Here is a 21,387-nt window from a genome sequence, read left to right as displayed (position 1 = left end):
TCCCATCAACACCTCCAGCTGAACTTATCTTCTTCTCTCCTGAACCCACTCCTCTTAACTTGCTTCTCTCTGCCAAAACATCATCGCCATTCACCTGGTTCCATAAACCTCCACCCTTGGCAACATCCCAGACATCTCCCTGTCTTTCAGCTCTCACATTTAATCACTTGCTAAATTTTGCCAGCACTTTCAGCACTTTCCCTTTCCATCCAAATAGCACCAACCCTGCTCCAAATTCAGGCTCCTCAATGAACTCCCTGCCTCCAGCCTCTCCCTCGTTCAGTCTATACTGCACTCAGCTGCCCAGATCATCTTCTTGAAGCACCACTGAGAGAAGCAGCGTGGCCTCCTGGAAAGATCACGGGCCTGAGAGTCTGCTGTGTGATGTTGGGCAAGTCACTTCACTTCTCTGGGCCTCAGTTACCTCAACTGTAAAATGGGGACTCAATATCTTTTCTCCCTCCTCCTTTGATTCTCCCCCCTCAGATCGTGAGCCCCATGTGGGCCAGAGACCGTGTCATACCTGATTAACTTGTATCAACCCCAGTGCTTGGCACATAGTAAGCACTTAACAAGTAGCATACTTATTATCGCTCGAGACACAGCCTTCCACTCCTCAAAAAGCTGCCCATCTCCCTCTGCATCAAGCACGAACTTCTTCCCAATAGCTTCAAGGCTCTCCGTCAGCTCTCTTCACCCACTTCATACTCTTTGCTCCTCCCAAGATTCCACCTTTTACCTGTGCCTTGCTCTGGACTCTTCCACCTTGTATCCTTCACTCACATTAGAACCACATCCCTGACCCACAACCCACAGCTTTCTCCCATCTTCAAAGCCTTCCTAAACGCCCACCTTCTTCAGGAATCCTGCCTTGATTACTTCACAACACTCACCCTAAGGACATATATTGTATTCCAATCTTCAGTGTTTACAATGTATATTTTATTTGTACAACCACTGATTCAGCTATTTCATCCCGACATAGCTGTAATACTTCCTCCTCTATACCCTTGTTCTTCCTCCCGCTATTCTCCCAAGCACTTAGTATAATGGTCTGCAGAGTAGGCGTTCAATAAATACTACCGATTGATATTTGCAAAACATTTTTCCCTATCCGTTTCCTTCAACAGACTGCAAACTCTTTGAGGCCACGGAAAATGTGTCACCTCCGTTAGCTTAGCGGGGTACTAAACACTCCGGAGGGGCTCGATTGGTGCTCAATGAAAGCCACTGATTAAACAGCACTGATGGTAGCCAGATAAAGACATTCTAGTTATATGGGGAGCAGATGGACAGATAGGGCTCCATTTAAAATTTAAAATACCCTTTGAAATATTTCTGAGGTCCTCCCTGCTAAGAATCAGGAGGGAAATTGGAGGGTGAAAGGGGCTGGCCTCCCTAGATTCATAGGAGGGACAAAGCTTCACCTTGTACTTAGACTGTGAGCGGCCCGTGGGACAGGGTCTCTGTCTGACCTGATTAACTTGTATCTGTCCCAGTGCTTAGGATGGTGCTTGGCACATGGATTGTGCTTAACTAATATCAATATTATTATTATGAGGCAAACTCTTCAAGCTGAGTAAGGGTGAACCTAGGGGTATCCAGGAGTAATGCACCTTACCCTTTGAAGGAACTAAGCCCGTTGTGGGCAGGGATTGTCTCCCTTTATTGCTGAATTGTACTTTCCAAGTGATTAGTACAGTGCTCTGCACACAGTAAGCACTCAATAAATACGATGGAATGAATGAAACCATTTCTTATGCATCATCTCTGAATGGGTGAGTCAACAAGAACAAAAGGGCTAGGCTCTAGACAGCTTAGATTTCATACACTTAAAAAGTTTTGAGGAATAAATACAGCATTTATTTCTCATTTTAATTAGGGTTTATTATCATTCTACGTACATCGAGCATTCATCTTATATCCACATATATAACGATTTATGTACTAACTATGATTAATATTACATATATACTATGCATGTACATTATATGTATATAATACATTTGCATGTCCACACAAACATTAAGAGCAATTATAGCTCTTAATGGCATCAGGACAATAAATTAAATATCAATATATTATGATTGTAATACTAATGAAGCTCCAACATAAGAATTCATGTGCCAATGAGGAGTAAATACAGCATTTGAGTTTCGTACTTAAAATGTTGCAGAAGTCGAGATTGGGGGCATCCTATTTGTCTCTCTACGAGTCTCTGCCTCCTATACCTATTTCGCTCTGCCCAAGACCCCCAGCCACTTCTATTCCCTATCAAGCCCTGCCTGCACCTCCTGAGATTGCTGCTGCTGGGATGGTCTAAATGGCCTAAATGACCTAAACGAATACATCCTAGGCTTCCAGCCAAGGGTGGGAGTAGAGAAGCAGCGTGGCTCAGTAGAGAAGCAGCGTGGCTCAGTGGAAAGAGCACGGGCTTTGGAGTCAGGGCTCATGAGTTCGAATCCCAGTTCTGCCACTTGTCGGCTGTGTGACTGTGGGCAAGTCACTTAACTTCTCTGTGCCTCAGTTCCCTCATCTGTAAAATGGGGATTAAGACTGTGAGCCCTACGTGGGACAACCTGATTCCCCTATGTCTACCCCAGCGCTTAGAACAGTGCTCGGCACATAGTAAGCGCTTAACAAATACCAACATTATTAACTCTTGGACTTCACCGCCCAGCCTGTGGAAAGTCAAGTAAATGACTGGAGAGTGTGAGTCAACAAAGACCCAGGAAAGCTCCTGGAGTCTAAGCCAACCAGGCCAAAAGGACAGCAGAACCCCAGACAAATGTTTTAATTCCTAATGGGAAAATCCAATGCTGGTTTGCGGGGTGGTGGGGGTGTGTGGGGGGGAAACTTACCTCAAGAGAGACTGTTTAGCATTTCTTTTGAAGTTACCACTTCCTTGCCACTGTAAATAATTTCCCTCCACTTGCCCACTCCAGAATTCAATGTTCCCATGATTTGAGACACTGGGCATACCTTCTGAAACATCTGTGAAGTCCTCCCTGCTAAGAATCAGGAGGGAAACTGGAGGGCGAAAGGCTCTGTCCTCCCTAGATTCATGGGGGCCCCCTGGATTCATTCACAGCCTCTTCCCATCTTCAAAAGTCCTTCTGAAATCCTACCAACTCCATAAAACATTATTTACTTCAAAATATTTTTCTTCTCCTCAGGTCATAGCTCTCTAACTTCCACCTCAGCACTTAGGTACTCACAGCTACCCATAGCAGTTAAGTACCCATACATTTATGTACATTACTTTTTAAGCATATCTTTCCATTCTTTATTCTCTTCAACTGTCCTCCCCTGACTCTCCCATCACCGTAGACAACACCACCAATCTCCCCATTTCACAAGCCTGGAACCTTGGCATTATCCTCGACATCTGTCTCACTCAACCCACATACTCAATCTGTCACCCAATCCCGTCGATTCTACCTTCAGAACATTGCAAAAATCCGTCCTTTCCTCTCCATCCAATCTACTACTATACTGACCCAAGCACTTATATCCCGCCTTGACTCCTTGCCCATCTCCCTGCCTCCTGTCTCTCCCCACACCAGTCTACACCTCGCCCTGCTGCCAGGATTGTTTTTCTAAAAGGACATTGAATTCACATCTCCCCACTCCTCACAAAACCTCGTGGTTGCCCATCCAACAACTCTGTGATATTGTTCTCTCCCAAGTGCTTAGCACAGTGCTCTGCACATGGTAAGCACTCAAAAAATACGGCTGACTGACTGATCAGCCTTCGCATCAAACAGAAAATCCTTACCACTGGCTTTAAAGCACTCACTTGGCTCTCTTCCTCCTACCTTATCTCATTGATTTCCCACTACAACCCAGCCTGCAAGCTTCACTCCCCTAACACCAACCTTTTCACTGTACCTCGATCCTACCTCGCCGTGGACGCACATCCTTCCCCACATCTTCCTTCTGGCCTGAAACTCCCTCCCACCTCATGTTAGATAGGGCACCACTCTCCCCACCTGATTAAAATCACATTCCCTTCAAGAGGCCTTCCCAGATTAAACCCTCATTTCCCCCACTTCTCCCCTGTGTCACTTAATGCACTTGGATCTGTATCTTTTAAGGACTTGGTATTCATCCCACTTTCACTCAGCCCCCCAACTTCAGCCCCAGAGCACTCATGTACATAGTCATAATTTATTTTAATGTCCATCTCCCCCTCTAGATTGTAAGCTTAGAGAAGCAGTGTGGCCTAGTGGAGCATGGGCCTGGGAGTCGGAGGCCCCGGGATCTAATCCCGGCTCCACCATTTGTCTGCTGTGTGACCTTGGGCAAGTCATTTAACTTCTCTGAGCCTCAGTTCCCTCATCTGTAAAATGTGGATTAAGACAGTGAACCCTATGTTGGCCGTGTCCAACCCGATTAGCTTCAATCTACCCCAGCGCTTACCTCAGTGCCTGGTACATTGTAAGGACTTAACAAATAAAACAATAAAACAAAGTTCCTGGTGGACAGGGAATCTGCACACAGAAAGCGCTCAATGAACACCACAGACTGATTGATAAACTGTAACTCATTTTGGGTCGGCTTCTCCTGTTCAATCAAAAGCTCTGAGAGAGCAGAGACTGTGTCTTTTACTTCTACTGTAGTCTCCCGACCATTCAGTTCCGTGTTCTGCACACTGTAGATGCTCAGTAAATATGACCGATTGACCAGCATGAAGACATTCTATGTAGAACTTTTCTGTAAGTCAGAAAAACGAAACTCCATCTGCCCCCAATGACTATCCAGTCTCCCATACACCGAATGGTGCCTGGGCCAATTAACTCTTGAAGTACTGACTGCTTTCAACAGGTGCAAACCTCAGACTCCCAGAGACTCTCTCCTAAAGGAGAAAAGGGAAAGACTTGTCTAGGACTTCTGCGATGTTAACTATTGCTAGGGACAGGAACAGCTGCAGGATTTGAATTGAACAACTGCAGGTTGGCTAGGGAATGACATACACATAGGATATTGTAAAAAAAAAAAAAAACCCAGACCAAACAACCGGGACAGGGAGAGAGAGCATAGTGTAGCCTGAGGAATCACAGAATTGCCTGATGGGAAGCTTTTCCATAAAGAAGCTCTACTGAACTTTTTTCCTCTTTCTTAGATATTCATCTCTCCAAGGTCACGCCTCCTGACTTTTGAAAATTAGGAAGAAACAATTTGTGGAATCCTTTGCCCTTTGTTTTCGGCAACCCAGCCCTCTCTTTTCCCAAGTGGGCCCCTCGTGTCCTGTCAGCATCTTTTATCTGCCTTGAGTTCGTTGGTGGCCTTTCAGGCAGAACTTTCAGCAACAGGCCATTTGTGATGGTGCTGACAATCTAGCAGGTGGCCACCTTGAGTGCCTAGTTCTTCGCGAACCCTGAAAATCTTTCCCTACTGATAAGCTTACGGATAGGGTTTTGTTGGCTCTGTGGGTGGGTGCCACACGGTTCTTCCAAAGCTGGCCCTAGCTGGCAGACCATCTCTGGATGTGATCCTTTCATCCTCTGATCTTCACGCAGCTTGCTCACTAGCCATTTCTTGCTGCTGTGACGAGAGCCCTAGAGGTGAGCCACCTCAGCGATCTGGTTAGCGTCGGAATGGGAAAGACGATGGAACGGTGCCCTCAACAGACGTGCCTCTTGATGGAGGGAGACGATCGAGGGTCACCTGAAGAGGTCGAGGTCTCCGCTCTACTGCTTGCGCACTGTGAGTACTCAGTGAAGGTGGAGGTTGCCTGAGAGTTGCTGGAGCTACTATCCCGCTCAAGGGAGTGTTGGGTAGGTAGGACCAGGGCTAGCAGGTTGGGGGGGCCAGGTTGAGCCACCATCCCGGTAATCGGCTCCTTCAGGTGTCACACAGAGCGGCGAGGGCCTGAGCTGGAATGCCCACAGATGTGGTGACCTCCAGGGGAGCAAAGGGAAGTTGGCCTGGGCCTGAGGAGTCTGGAACGGGGTCAGCTGGGGCAGAATGACTTACCTCATCTGGGGTTCCCGGGGGTGACAGGGGTGCGTCAGGCTCCAGCAGTGTAGAGCGATCCATGCAGCATTTGGCACTGCTCCTCCTGGTCTTTCTAGAGGAGCCATGTAAAAAATAGCCAGCTGCAGCTCCAGTTCCCCAGGCACCCTCTAACCCTTTAAGGGCTTGAGACTTTCTTCCTCTTCCTCGAGGGCACACGGAAGGAAAATGGGGGTGGGGGGGGGGGTGATGGGAGGAGAAAGGTACATCCTGCCACAATCCTCATGGGAGGGAGTCAACGTGGTTTCTGCCTCCTATGTGGAAAGTGGCCAAAAGAGCCGGGCCAACCAAGTCAGTTGGTTCGGAACGGAGCTGGGAGAGCCCACCCGCCACCTGAGCCACAGGAGAGGGCCAAGCCCCCAGAGGGGCTGAAGGCTGGGCCGGGTGTGGAGCCAGACTGGGTAGCAGAGTGGCCTGGAAACACAGAACGCAAGGGGAGGGAGGGGGTAGGAGGATGATGAAGTGTGGTGATGAGGGTGCAGGGGGGAGACCGGATCCTTCCTGCACCCCCATGAGGGCACAGGTAACAAAAGGGGGACTGAGGGAGGAATTTGGACTCTAGCCTCCCTCAGGCAGAAAAGGGGACCAGATCTCCTCTAGCCTCCCTTCCCATCCCCTCGGTTACCTTTCTGGTAGTAGGCGGTCCCAAAATCGAGTCTGGGACCAACAGCAGAAAGGGGTCTATCCAGGGGGCAGAGTACCACAGATGGGAGGCGAGGGAGATATGGCCCCTGAATCCAAAACACCCTGGGAGAGGGAGAAGGAATTCAAGAGGAGGAAGCCCCTACATTCCTTGGGGACTGTTTGGGAAGGTCAGAGGTTTTCCAGATCGAAAGCCCCCCTTTCCCAACTTCCTGGCCTTGGCAGGAGTGGAAAGGGAAAGGGGGGTGGGCGAGTGGAGCAGTGGGGGTGGTTAAGGTAGCCAGTTTGGGTGGAGAATGGTGTGGACAATTATGTCCCCCTTCCCTGCCCTGGGCCTAAGGTGTTTGACTTACCTTGGGAAGCTTCTCTGAAGGTGGTTAAAGGAGCTTCAGGAGCTGCATCTGCTTCCTCTCCTGGAGATAGGAAAACTGGAAAGGGAAGGGCTGACCTGCCTGGAGATTCTCCCTCCCGCCACCCTCACTCCCCATCCCCTCCCCCGACATGATCACCACCAGTAGAGGGGTAGCCAGGACCCACCTGAGCTGACGAGCTCTTTGAGGAGTTTAGATTAACAGTAGGGAAACCCAAAGGGAACCGGAATCCGCATGCTGAGGAATGGTTGTCTGCTGAGTAGCTGTGGTTCGGTTCTTCAAAATTAGGTCACCATAAGCCAACTGGAGGCAAGAATTGGTTGCTGGGGCTAGGGATTCCTGTAAGCAGTTTAAAAACTTGGGGGCTTGAGATCTCCAGTCCACCCTTCAAGGGAGTTAGCAGGGAGAAGGTGGAAACATGGCTGTCTGGGGTCCCAATACCCAAAGTAAAGGAACCTGAGAGTATAGATGAGAGTTGTAGAGGCACAGTAGGGAGGGCTAATGAGTGTTTTAGGCGGTGTAATTTTTATTTTAGGGAAATTTAACTTCTGTATTGGAATTTAGGATTAAGCAGACTCCAGCTCAATAAAACCACTCCTGAATCGCAATGCACTAATCGGGGGTCTGCACATCGACATGAAAGGAGCCCCATAAAAATCAATACATTGCAGCTCTGCTACTTAGTGCACAGCTTTGGGAAAGTTTGGGAATTGGTCGCCCTACAGTACCAATCCTAGGAAGAGGAGTAACTCAAGCCGCTGGGGTAGCGGGTGCGTGATTGGGAGGGCCGGCTCCTTCGTTAGTACTCTCCTACTAACTCTCACCTGGGATACCTCCTGCCCCTCATTCAACAGTTAACCAGTAAACCATTACCAGCATACAAAAAAGCCAGGTGATGTTTAGCATAAACTCAACGCAGACATACATACCTAGGCCTGAGCTAGTAGTAAGGAAGGTGGAGAGAGAACAGACTACCACACAGAAAGATGAGGATGATGATGATGATGAAGTTACAGGTGGAAGGAGTAATAAGGATACCTGAAGGCCACAGTCACCCACTGTAAGGGACACATGAAGGGAGGACAAAAGGAAGAGAGATGCTAAGATATTTAGAACTATGGTTTACTAGGAAGAACATCCCTCCTTAGACTGTCACCTTAATACCGTGCCGGCAAATTCCTCTTGCGAGGCAAGCTATTATTACCTGAGTTAAAGCATCTTGGGCTAGATCATCAATCTCTCCTCTAACTTCGGTGAGTTGTCAGTTCCTCCTGGGCCCTGTGGCAGTTCCACCACATTCTCTCCCTGACTGCAATGGTCAGGGCAGAGCAAGCCACTTTCATCGGTGGGCAGTCCACTTGCTCCTCCACTGGGGTCACCTGGGGTTTGGAGGAACCACACGAACCAGTGGAAGCCCCTGGCACAATATCGGCTAGGACCAAAGTGTTGGTGGGGGAGGGGGACTGAGGAGGAGGAGGGAAAAGCTTTGGTGGAAGTGAAAGCAGGCAGGGAGAGAGACACACTGGCATTTGGAGCCTTGCCGAGTGTAAGCAAGCTGGCTCTTCCGATTCCACCACTATATACCAAGCGGTAGCTTTGGGAGTTGTAACAGACTAGAACCCACTCTTCCTTCATCCCTGGGACACTCACTACACCCAGCAAATCCAAACCCAGAGTTCTCGGAAAATAACCTTTGGCTCTGGGTACGTATCCCTCTCTTGTCACCAAGGGCACGGTGCCTCTATGGGAAGACTGGGGAATCTCTATTTCAGGTTATCCCTTCTAAGTTGGGCTGTCCTCAGATTGATGCCTACTTCTTTTGTTTTGTTGTCCGTCTCCCCCCTTTTAGACTGTGAGCCTGTTGTTGGGTAGGGATTGTCTCTATCTGTTGCCGAGTTGTACTTTCCAAGCGCTTAGTACAGTGCTCCGCACACAGTAAGAGCTCAATAAATACGATTGAATGAATGGAAAGTAGGCCGTACTCTGTACCTGAGCTTGGGAGGGTCAAAGAGCCGACCTGGCCTGACTGACAGAACTTTAAAGGATTCGAGGTGTTGTGGTGCCGTTTGGAGTGATGTGAATGGATGGATGGATTACATGAAGAAAAATAAAAAAGACAAAGAAGGTCTTCATGAAAGGCTCTTCAGGATCTCCAATCTTCATGTCTTGCACCTTCTGGGCAGAGGAAGACTTGCCTCCGCACACAACGGAAGGGCTGAAGCAGCTTGCCTGTAGCCTCCCATATCATATTCACTCACCGCTACCTGGGAGGATGGCCTGCTGTCATATAGTGTACATTCCTAGAGACAGGCTGTGCTAAAGGTATGGCAACTCTGGAAGCAACCTCTGGCAACCTCAGCTGAGGGGCTCCGCTCTAGTGCCCTATCTTCCGCTGGGAGGCAGGGAGCGTGTCTACCAACTCTATCGGACTGTACTCTCCCAAGCGCTTAGCACAGTGCTCTGCACACGGTAAACAATAAATACCACTGATTGATTGAAAGGGGGCAGGAGAAAAACGTGCATGACGGAGGAAGGGAACCATCTGGAAAGAGAGGGCATAGGACTTGCCAGTCAGCATCACCCAGCCTTGCTACATTTACTCAGTATAAAGGTGGTGGGGATTTTTTTTAATGGTATTTGGTAAGCGCTTACTATGTGTCAAGCACTGTTCTAAGCGCTGGGGTACATACAAACTAATCGAGTTGGATACAGACCCACACGGGGCTCACAGTCTCGATCCCTATGTTACAGATGAGGTAACGAGGCACGGAGAAGTTAAGTGACTTGCCCAAGGTCACACAGCAGATAAGTGGCGAAGCTGGGATTAGGACTTCTGACTCCCAGGCCCATGTTCTATCCATTAGACCATGCTGCTTCTCTATGGGGATGTGGGAAATAACAAGGGATGTATGTAGGGTGGGGGGCAGGGGGGTGGACACAAATAGCTATTCTCATTTGTTCACAAATTCACTTCTCATCAGAATAGTTACTGCCCAATTAAACAATGTAGCAAGGAGGGCAGGGGGGTGGCACTCCGAGAGTGGGTTTTATTTGGGGAGCAAAAGTACCTAAAACAGGAACCATGACAATTCTGCATTTATGTAGGTTCCTGACACTACAGGATAAACACAAGGCATCCTACATGGTAAAACCTCATTTTCCCTAGACACAAATTATTACCTAGAAATCCTGATGAAATCTTTTTTTAAAAAAAACATTATGCAGAAAGTGGGGACAGAAAATATTTTCTGTTCTTTACTGGGTTACCTTTGGAACTAAAAAGTGGTTTCTAAGATACATATCGAAGAAATACTCTTCAAATACCAAGACATATATATCATTTATCATTTGCATGCCTGTCCAAAATAATTTTTACTTTTTAGCTTTGATCCTACAATTTAACTAGAGCTTTTAAGATTGCTCCCTTTGCTTTGCATTATAACAGGGGATTTAACAGTCAGGATAGACTGATGTCCCAGAAACATTGTAATTAACAATACATGACAGGTTCCACCAATTTAACAACTACTATTCAATCACTATTCAGAAGGAATAGCAACCTCCTCTGCCGACCTTCTCCGTGGCCTTTGCATTGGCAGCAAGGATGGGGAGCAAAGGGAAAGGAGAATGGTGACTGGCCTGGGCTACTGCAGCCAGAGGTAGGCAGGCAGGCAAAGGGGAGAGTCAGTTTACGACTGAGAAAGAGCTGGACTCCAGTGGTAGAAGATGGGCAGAGAATGTGTCAGGGCAGGGAGGAAGGTCAGGGGAAAGAGCAAGAGACAAGAGGAGACGGGGGCCAAGAGACTCCAAGGGACGAGGTCAGGACCCGCTGCAGAGAGGCCGGCAAATCACAACCAGGTCGGAGGGGGTCATGGGAAACCGTGGAGGAACACGGGGAAAGAAACCGGGAGATAAGGGGAATAATGGGGACAGGGAGAAGACGAGGAGATGGGTGGGAGAAGGTGGGAAGGGGTTCACAAGAAGCCCATGATTTTTTTTTTCCCACTGGCCTCAGCTTGCTCTGCCAAATGTTAAGGCTGGAAAATCCTAGACTGCCCAGATCTTTTTAGGTTTATGAAATAACTAGCACTAATAGCAACATCCACAGGAAACGAAACTCAGTTAAGTCAAATCTCCTAGTTATCTGTACATTGTAGACAGAGCTCTTGGGCACTTTTCCCCTTTACCCCAGAGCCATTTCTCCCATTCACCATGTCCTCGGGCTTCTGGTCTGACAGAGACAGCATGAGGATGTTGGGGAGGGTTCCCTTGGCAATGCCCTTCAAGAAGAACTGATGGATTCTTTGTTGCCAGAGGCTGGAACGTAGCCCCGTAGGTTGGTTCCCCGTGTTAGGCTGGACAGGGTCAGGGCGAGGATCTCCACTCTGCCCCGCCCCAGTGGTCCAGAGAACCCAAATGGAGAGAGATGCTGATGAAACTAGGTAAAACCAACCGAGTGTGGAGCAACAGAGGGTCCAGCACTTCCCCTTGAAGCAACCTACTAAGGGAAGCTCACTGCACTTGTTCCAGGATGGAAGCTTCCCCCACTCAATCGATCAATCCATCAGTGGTATTTATTGAGAGCTTACTGTGAACAGAGTATTGGACCGAGTGCTGCTTGGGAGAGTACAATGGAGCTGGTTCACATGATTCCTGCCCACAAGGAGTTTACCGTCTAGAGGGGGAGACAGACATGAGAAAGCATTACCGATGGAATGTACCTAAATGCTGTTGGGGCAGGGGGAGGGGGAAATATCAAGTCCTCGAGGGATAAACACTGCATGGGCATGCATGGGCAGTGCAGAAGGGAGGGCAAATAGTATTAAATAGTACCGCTGATGGTATGTGAGCTGACCGCTAATGCCTACCACCTCACTGCCAGAAAAGCTTACTTATGTTTATTTGCGTTCATTGTCCTAGCTCAAATTGCAAACCATCCCCCAATATTAAGTTTCTGAAGGTGCTCTTAATTTGTATTATTGTATAAATGTCGCAGTTATCATCTACTAGGTATTGTGTGGAATCTTGTTTCTTGTACATAACCAGGATGATCCTTATCTACTTTCATCCCCTTCTCATTCACTATCAGCACTTAAGCCAGCATCTTCAGCTGAACAAAAACTCTTTGGTGTGTGGAAAGGCCTCTGAAGAGTCACTTCTATTGATCTAGTCTTTACCTTTGGCAAACTCAACCATGGCTCTGTACTGTTTTCTAGGAAAATGATTAAAGCAGAAAAAGACCACAGCGATTCAGACACCTCAGGCACTGACAGTCACAAGAACTCAGACCAGTGGAACAAGGTAGGAAGGTGGTTCCTAGGTCTGGCAAAGACATGAAGAAGCACAGAGGGCAGGAAATCAAGCTCTTATGGAGGGCAAGAAGGCAAGTGCTTAGTCCAGTGCACTGCACACAATAAGCACTCAAATACCATTGATTATCATTATTACTATGAATCATATTTATTGAGCACTTACTGTGTGCCAAGCACTGTACAAACGCTTGGGAGAGTACAATATACCATCAGCCTTATTCCCTGCCCACAATGAGCTCACAGTCTAGAGTGGGAGACAGGCATTAATATAAATAAGTAGATTAATAAATAAATTACAGATATGTACATATGTGCTGTGGGGAAGGGAGGAAGGATGAATGAAGGAGCGAGTATGAGCAGCGCAGAAGGGAGTGGGAGAAGAGACTGATTGGTTGAAGTAGGGAATGAAGGCAGCACTGAACTGAGGTGAGGGAGGGAGGGGTCTCTGAAGAAAGGGGAAGGGTGAGGGAATCTATGAAAGTTGGGGGAGGAGGGAAGAGAAGGACGATCTGAAAGGGGATGGGGAAGAGGGTCCCAAGGTTCGGAGACGTGGGCTCGGGGTACGAGGGAGAGGGAGTTTTGAAGGAGGGCCTGGCAGTTCAGAGGGGATGATGGCTCCAAAAGGAGGAGGGAAGAGAGGAAATGGGGGATGGAATACGCTTCAAAGGGTGGGGGGAGGTGGAAAGGAGCTCGGAGGGGCCTCCAAGGTGGGGAAGTGTAGGAAGTGAATTCTGTTTCACTCTTGCAAAAGGCAGGGCTCAAGCATGTCGAAAATATTTTGTCTTTCATTTCCTGTCCTGTGGCACCTGAAACAAGCACCTTCCCATGGCTGCGGAGGGCGGGCGTTGGGTGAGGCAGTTGTGGAGGGAGGGAATGGAGGGAAAAGGCAGATATCCTCAGGGCAGCTACATGGGGTAGAGGACTGGGAATGGGACTTTCTGCCACCATGGGGATTTTTGTCTTTGTGACAGTTGCCTGGGAGGGAGAAAGAGGAAATGAGAGAGAAAGGAAAGGGGAGAGTGTTTTCTGCTGAAGGGTTTTGGCAGAAATTGCAGGGGGATGGGAGATCTTGCTCATTTTTCTCTCCTTGTCCTTTAACTGGGGGGTGCTCAGTTCTGATTCCTCTACTCCTCTTGTTTTACAATAATAATTATGGTATTTGTTAAGCGCTTACTATGTGCCAGGAGCTGTTCTAATCGCAGGATATACACCTCCAGGCCCATCTTCTCATCGACTTACAATCCTATAATTCCCATACTTACAATTATAATTACAATCCTATAATTACAATTCCTCCTGCCTCTGGGTCACCTCCACTTAGAAGACCTGTCAGCATCTTCACCTCAATTGGTCCAAAATTTTACTCATTTTCCCTCCTCAATTTTCTCTTCTGCCATCATCCACACCACCACCACCGTCCTCCCGTCCTCCAGCTCCCAGAAACTCACATCCATCTCTTCACCTTTGATGCCTCTCTGGAATTTCTCTCCCATATTCAGTGGTTTCTCTATCCTGATGGTTGTTTTTCTAAAATCTCTCTCCAAAGTTACCACCACCACCCTGCTAGAAGCCATCACCTCCTTGTTGACCACATGAACAGCAGCCTCATTACAGCCTTTCCTCTCCCCTAAGCTGAATACAGCTGCACATCTCTTTGTAAAGTGACATTTAGAACGCATCACTTCCCTGCTCAAAAACCTCTGATGTGGACCCATTTCCTCTTGTGCAAGCCTCCAAAACCCTGGCTTCAAGGCTTTCCATCAGCCATTCCCCTCTTATCTACCTACTCTCTTTTCCTGCTCCACTCCAGCTTGTGCTCTTCACCTCTCCCAAACAAAACCCTTAACCGTACCTTGCTGACAACTTCCTCATCTCCAACCAATTATTACCATTCTTTCTGCTAAAATCCACCAAGCCATATCCCTCTCTCCTTCAAAACCCTCCCAAAGTGGCAACTCCTCCAAGAAGCAAATCTGGATTAAATCCCTCATCTTCTTGGTCACACCACGGCCACCCACCCTAGCAGTCAGGTATTCTATATTTATAATTGCCTCTTTGGGTTTGTTTTTTTTTTAGCAATTGCATCTATCTTAATTCTCTGACCTATTGTACTTCTACTGGCCTCTCCCTTTAGATTGCAAGCGCCTCAGGGCACAGACCATGCCTTTTATTTATATTTATAATTATGGTATTTATGAAGCACTTATGTGCTAAGCACTGGGGCAGATACCAGGTAATCAGATCAGAGACCGTTTTCTATCGGGTGATCCATTTTGCAGCTGGCCCAGTAATGCTGCAATACCAGTCACCTTTGTGTCTGGTATTTTTATTTTTAAACAACCAGCCGCGATATAGGTTCGGCGAATTTCCGCAAAGAGCCTTTCTGTGTGTGTCCTTATGATGACCTTACTTGGGAAACGTAACCTAAGTTACATTTTATCTATCCCTTGCGCCCCAAGGAACACGAGAGTGGTTGTCATCTTACCAGTTTCCAAACAGTAAATACTTACGAATGGCACCATAATACACACTGATTTTATGTTTGATACTTTCAAGAGTTATTATTTATTCAAATGAAAAGCAAAGTGAGGGTGGGGGGACACGAAGGCATGTCCAGAGTTCCTTAATTACATCAGTGGTCACCCTAGTGAGCACTAAAATATGTTCCCATGAGATGATTCCTTGATACGGATATGTTCAAAAACAGGATGAGCCCTCATCTGGCTCAGGGAGCTTAAATTTCACCCTACCTGAAGGCAGGTGGGGTGGAGTAGTTGACCCAGGATTCTACCTCAAGTAAAGCAGGCCTATTTATTGGTAAGATGCCAAAGAAAGCCAGGGTTAGGAAGATCACCACCAAAAATGGAGAGTTTCATAAACCAGTCTAGCAGCACGAACACAGAAGATTGTTCCACTCATCAGAGAAAGGGAAGGAATTCTTCAGAAATGGCAGATCACTTTAAGTGATCTCTATAAAACATGTTCCAACACTTCACGTAGTCCTTAGGTAAAGCCCAACAGGATTGTCATTAACATCCCCACCTTCCTAGTCACGTCATCCCCTCGGCACTATTTCTTCATTATCCATTTATTTGTTATTGATTCATTTGATGAGGATAATACTGATGATAATAATAAGGGCATTTGTTAACTGCTTACTATGTGCCAAACACTACTAAACACTGAGGTGGATACAAGATAATCAGTTCAGACATGATCCCTGTCCCACGGGGGGCTCACAGTCTGGGGGGGGGGGGGAACAGGTATTTCACCCCCATTTTACGTCCGAGGAAATGGAAGCCCCAAGAAAGTTAAGTGACTTGCCCAAGGTCACACTGAGGGCAAATGGCAGAGCTGGGGTAAGAACCCAGGTTCCCCGATTCCCAGGCCCACGTTCTTCCCACTAGGTCATGCTGTTCACTGTTTATATTTAAACCCACACTCAACTGCTGTATATTCATCGATTTATGTTTACTTTTGTTAGGTTTCATGCTCCTTGGGGCAAGGGGGGAGAATAACGTCATCTTTGGGATGCCTCCCAAATACCTATCACGATAGTAACTACCAACGTGATCACCCAGAGTGCACTCTCCTCCCTACCAGCCATCTTGCAGTGTGTGCTGGTGGATACAGGGGGACTAGGCAAGAGAGTGCGGTTGGCTGGGTGTAAGCCATCCACCATCCGCTACTTCCGAAACAGCTCTAGAGCATATCTCTATGCTTCCTAATCATCAGTAGCTGAGCAATGTTCGTGCCAAATGGCAAGGGGCAAGAAAATAGTCGTCATAGTGTTTACTGAGCACCATTACTGCATTGGCATGGCCTGGGGGCACAAGGTGCAAGATTCTGGGCTCGGTGACACTCAAGTTGTGGATCCGAACTCCCTGACTTCAACTCTAAGGTAACCCTAGAGGCCCTCAATAATCTCCTGAGGACAATAATGATAACACGGACCTGGTTCCATCTTTCAAAGCAATCACTACCTCAGTCAGTGTCATGAAGAGGGACAAAACTGAACCATCTCTCAAGGGGGGGAAGAACTGTTTGGTTTTTGCAAGGGCTTTTCCTCAATCTTTTGGAGTCACTACGATGACCACTTTCGAGAAGAGAAAGAAGGCCAACAGCAGCAACTATCAAGTCACCTCATTGCATTCAGTCACTGGCGCCAGCCTAGCCTAGTACGCCCCGCCCCCCTTCCCCCCACCCAACACCTCCAATCAAGCACCAGCTCTGCACACATGCAATTATTATGTGGGTCTAGGACACATTGGGTTAACATGGCTAGGGTGCAATGCTAAGGTCACGTCCAAGGGAAATGTAAATATTACCATCAAAATCTCTAAATGGTATTCTATGACTTACCCAGGAATTTGAGACCATACTAAGACCTGGATTCTGGCAAGTGCTCATTTCCTTTTCCCCGAGAAGTAGAGAAAACCCTCAGTACCGTCGCAAGAGTATGTGCCGATAAGGCAGAAGCAGAAAACTATGAACAGGCAGGTCAGCGTGACCTTTAAAGACTACCGGAGAGTTTAACACAGCTCGAGACCACATTAGCATTTAACAAAGCAGTGCTAAGTGTTCCATTGACTTTATGACGGACTTGGACCTGCTTTAGACATCACATCCAAATTGGGGGGCTATTTTAATCAGCAACATCTGTCAGCCACACTACCTACTCCTGAAAAAGTACTCACTGCCGGAAGCAAAATGTGGTTACCTACTTCAATAAATTCTGCCTATAAAAGGCTTGGTAGCAATTCCCAATAGTTTCCTGGTTTAAGTTTCCATCGTGATTTGCTGGAAATGAGGACTTGAATCTTTCGGCTTTGGACTTATTGGGAACAAATTATGCTCGGCATAATTAAGGAGTAATTAGTGAATAAATTACTGAGATGGAAGCCGCAATGTGACCAGGTGAAAATGCTTTCAATGCCATGTAGTCATCTCCTAAAAAATATACTGCTCTTCCCCTCAGACTATCAGATCCAAGGGAGGATTGGGAGGGGAGAGGAGGTGTCTCTCTTTCTTCATAAATCCCAGGTTGAAAGAGGAGGGCAGTTGGCAGAATAGCTGTTAAATTTAAGTACACAGTTAATATTACTGCTCAGTACAGTGTTTGGTGCTCACTATGTGCCGGGCACTGCACTAAGCGCTGGAGTAGACACAGTATATGCAAATCAGACACAGTCCCTGTCCCACATAGGGCTCACAGTCTAAACTCCGTGTGGGCAGGGATCGTGTCTACCAACTCTATTGTATTGTACTCTCCCAAGTGCTTAGTACAGTGCTCTGCACACAGCAAACGCTCAAATACCACGGGTTGATTGATAGGAGGGAGAACAGGTATTCAAACCCTATTTTGCAGATATGGAAACTGAGGCAAAGAGAAGTCAAGTGACTTGCCCAAGGTCACGCAGCAGGCAAATGGTGGAGCTGGAATTAGAAACCAGATCCTCTGACTCCCAGGCCCGTGCTCTTCCCACTAGGCCATGGTGCATCTCAAAGTTAAAAGCACAGCCTTTTTTTTTTTAGACAAGTGGAGAAAAATAATTAAAGAAAGCCTAACTCTACAAACATAAGAAAATTGCCTAACTTTTAAAATAACCGGATATCTCATTAAAGCTCCCTAATAAAAATCTATTTGTGATCATTATAGGCTGGCTTCGTAATTTACTTTAAAATGATGAATTTAAGCCCCAAAATAGACTCATAAGCATGGTTTCTTCCAGTAGTATAATTAAATATTTGCCTAAAGTTATAAAAAAAGGAAAAAAAAATCTAGAGGAGGAAAAGATACAATCAACTATGTAAAAGCTAATTATTCTGTCAAAAAGAAGTTCAAAAAACGTTAGGAATCGTCCAAACGTTTTCCATTTTACAATGAATGAAATGCTGACTTCACCAAAGAGGCACAACTAAAAAAAATGTATTTGCTTTAAACTGGCAAAATTCCCTTATTTCTCTGTGTTGGGAAACCTGATAAGGTGATTAAACGTACTCATGGGACATTATGTTGAAATGTTAGAGATTAGTTTCCTGGTAACAAGTATAGAACGGTGTGGCTAAACAATAGACTGAACCTAAATTATGTCTATTAAATATTCATTTGAAAAGCCTGTTGAAAAAATTGTTAGATATTCATGCAGTGCAGGCAATATAGAAACCAAAAAAGATTTTTTTCCTGAATATTACAATAATATCATCAGTAGTGGAACAAGTGCAGCGTTGAGCCCCTGGGCAAAGCCCAGGTTGAGGCTTCCGGCCTCCCCAGCATCGGTGAACGTGAGAACGGGGTGGAGGAATGAGGGGTGGCGCTTAAAGGCTCAGGTCTCGGGGTAGGCGCGCGCACACTGGGATCTACTTCACTTTCCACTGTGCAGGCTCCAGCCCAGGACCCAGGCATTTCCAGAGCTACATCAAACAATCCTTCACGGCAGAAGACCCACTGGCTGTCCTGAGAGGCTCAGCTCCCAAAAGACTGTGGATGGGCCTATGAGCACAAAGAACAGGCCTCTTCCGGGTAGCCCTTTCTTCCATGGGTATAAAAGGACACGGGAAACCGATGGTGTTTGTTTCTCTGTACTAGTCGATGTTCCAAGGACTGTCGACCTATTTTAGAAACGGTATCCCTGAGGCCTCAAGGTTTCCCCTGAAGCAGCCCTACCCGTCTGCCCATCCTACACGCCTGTACTCCCACGGAGAAAGACTCCTCAAGGGCCAAGTTGTCTTTTCAATGGAGCAGAGAGCTAAGGCAGTAAGTGGAGCAGGTAACAACAGAGACTCACTTGCAAGGCCCTAACTTAACACCTGCTCCTACTTATACTGCCGCTTCTCTTTGGGCTCTCCAGATTTCCTATTTATCTGTCCCCATTTTCTGCCATAATGACAGGATCCCTAGGGTTATGGCTAAAAAAAACCAACAAACCCTTGCTAATGATCATAAATTGATTAGGAGGAAATTTAGAAACTATGTTGCCATTCGGGTGTTTTTCCTAGCGCACCAGGCTTTGGGAGCACTAACCCCTAAAGAGAGTGGAAAAACTTCATCTTATTTCATCTGTAAAATGATCACAAACAAAATTCCCCAAATCTTTCATCTATCAATCTAGACACTGAATTTGTAATTCATCAAATGGTAAAAGGCGCTTACCTTTACAACAGGGTGTCCCCCAGTAGATGCTTTCACTGCTCCTCGGCTACCTTCGGTTTCATAGTGGGCTCGGTGATGAGTTTTAGGTTGTATTTCTATTTTAAGTTCACACTGTCCGTAATGAGCTGGTAAAGGCCAGTCTAATGGAGGCAATGAAGAGGTGCTGAAAACAAAACACAAAGAACAGCACCATGTGACTGTGCCCCTCGACAGTTCCACACAATCTGAAATGAAAACTGCATTAAGCAAAACTTGACACTCTATATAAAGTAAAATCTGTCGTTTTTAAAACTGCAATTTTTTTTAAATGATGAAAGGGGAAAAAAATACTCAAAACTATAACTGCATAATGATGGAGTCAGTTATTGGTCATGATTCAGGAAAGAGACCTTGATCAGGATTTTCTTTGTTAGAAAAAGAGTATTGCTTCTATTTAACTACAAGGCTTCATTACTGATTTTTTTGGTCAGTTTATAATTATGATGTCGGGACCTTTTTCGGTCATATTTCCATGTATTCAGTCTTTCACCATTTTGTGACTTTTTCCTTTCCTAGAACAGATACATTACATTTGCCCTTATTAACCCTGTATATGTTCCTGGCACTTTCCAACTCACCAAACTCACTTGGAATTCACACACATACACAGCAAAAATAATAATAACAATAATAATAATACAGGGGGGAGGGGATTACACCACTGACCGTCTGCAATAAGGCTAATTACAGGCTGCCTCAGTTTGTAATTAAAGACTGTTTACCTGGAGCACTGGGGAGTCTGAGTTACTTGTTTTGGCACTGACTCTGATTTATTAACTCCTCCCCTGTTGTTTGAAATCCATTCTCATTGATTGCCCCTATTTGTCCTACACCCCTGCCCCCCGCCTCTTAGACTGTGAGCCCAGGGTGGGACTGTGTGATCAACCTCAGTGCTTAGCATATAGTAAGTGCTTAATAAATGCCATAATCAGCAAACTGACATTTTGCAATACCAAAATATCTAGACTGTAAGCTCATTATGGGCAAGGAACATATCTGCTAATTCTGTTATACTGTACTCTTCCAAGCAGTTAGTACAGTACTCTGTACATAGACCATCCTTCCTGTCTCTCAGGCCCGCAATCTCGGTGTCATCCTTGACTCGTCTCTCTCGTTCACCCCACACATCCTGTCCGTTACCGAGACCTGCCGATTTCACCTCTACAATATTGCCAAGATCCGCCCTTTCCTCTCCACCCAAACGGCTACCTTACTGTTACAGGCTCTCGTTATATCCCGGCTAGACTACTGTGTCAGCCTTCTCTCTGACCTCCCTTCCTCCTCTCTCGCCCCGCTCCAGTCTATTCTTCACTCCGCTGCCCGGCTCATCTTCCTGCAGAAACGATCTGGGCATGTCACTCCCCTTCTTAAACAACTCCAGTGGTTGCCTATCAACCTCCGCTCCAAACAAAAACTCCTCACTCTAGGCTTCGAGGCTCTACATCACCTTGCCCCTTCCTACCTCTCCTCCCTTCTCTCTTTCTACCGCCCACCCTGCACGCTCCGCTCCTCCGCCGCCCACCTCCTCACCGTCCCTCGGTCTCGCCTATCCCGCCGTCGACCCCTGGGCCACGTCCTCCCGCGGTCCTGGAACGCTCTCCCTCCTCACCTCCACCAAACTGATTCTCTTCCCCTCTTCAAAACCCTACTTAAAACTCACCTCCTCCAAGAGGCCTTCCCAGACTGAGCTCCTCTTCTCCCTCTACTCCCTCTACCGCCCCCCCCACCTCTCCGCAGCTTAACCCTCTTTTCCCCCTATCTCCCTCTGCTCCTCCCCCTCTCCCTTCCCATCCCCTCAGCACTGTACTCGTCCGCTCAACTGTATATATTTTCATTACCCTATTTATTTTGT

General features: G+C 46.9%; 1 protein-coding gene and 1 non-coding gene across 4 annotated transcripts in view; both read right to left on the bottom strand.

Annotated features, from left to right (window-relative positions):
• NFATC3 (nuclear factor of activated T cells 3) overlaps positions 1 to 21,387 on the bottom strand; it is a 196,411-nt gene that overhangs the window by 104,255 nt on the left and 70,769 nt on the right. For all 3 annotated transcript variants that reach the window (XM_029050383.2, XM_029050384.2, XM_029050385.2), the window contains exon 3: positions 19,497 to 19,659. In XM_029050383.2, the coding sequence (XP_028906216.1) occupies positions 19,497 to 19,659 (163 nt within the window). The remainder of the gene's footprint in view (positions 1 to 19,496; positions 19,660 to 21,387) is intronic.
• MIR7409 (microRNA mir-7409) lies at positions 18,677 to 18,737 on the bottom strand. The gene has a single exon (NR_127390.1). It is a non-coding gene; the product is annotated as a microRNA mir-7409 (primary transcript).

Source organism: Ornithorhynchus anatinus, chromosome X1 (assembly GCF_004115215.2).
Source record: "Ornithorhynchus anatinus isolate Pmale09 chromosome X1, mOrnAna1.pri.v4, whole genome shotgun sequence".
Taxonomy (NCBI): Eukaryota; Metazoa; Chordata; class Mammalia; order Monotremata; family Ornithorhynchidae; genus Ornithorhynchus; species Ornithorhynchus anatinus.
Note: the sequence above shows the minus strand (reverse complement) of the source record. Positions and strands in the feature narration are given on the sequence as shown.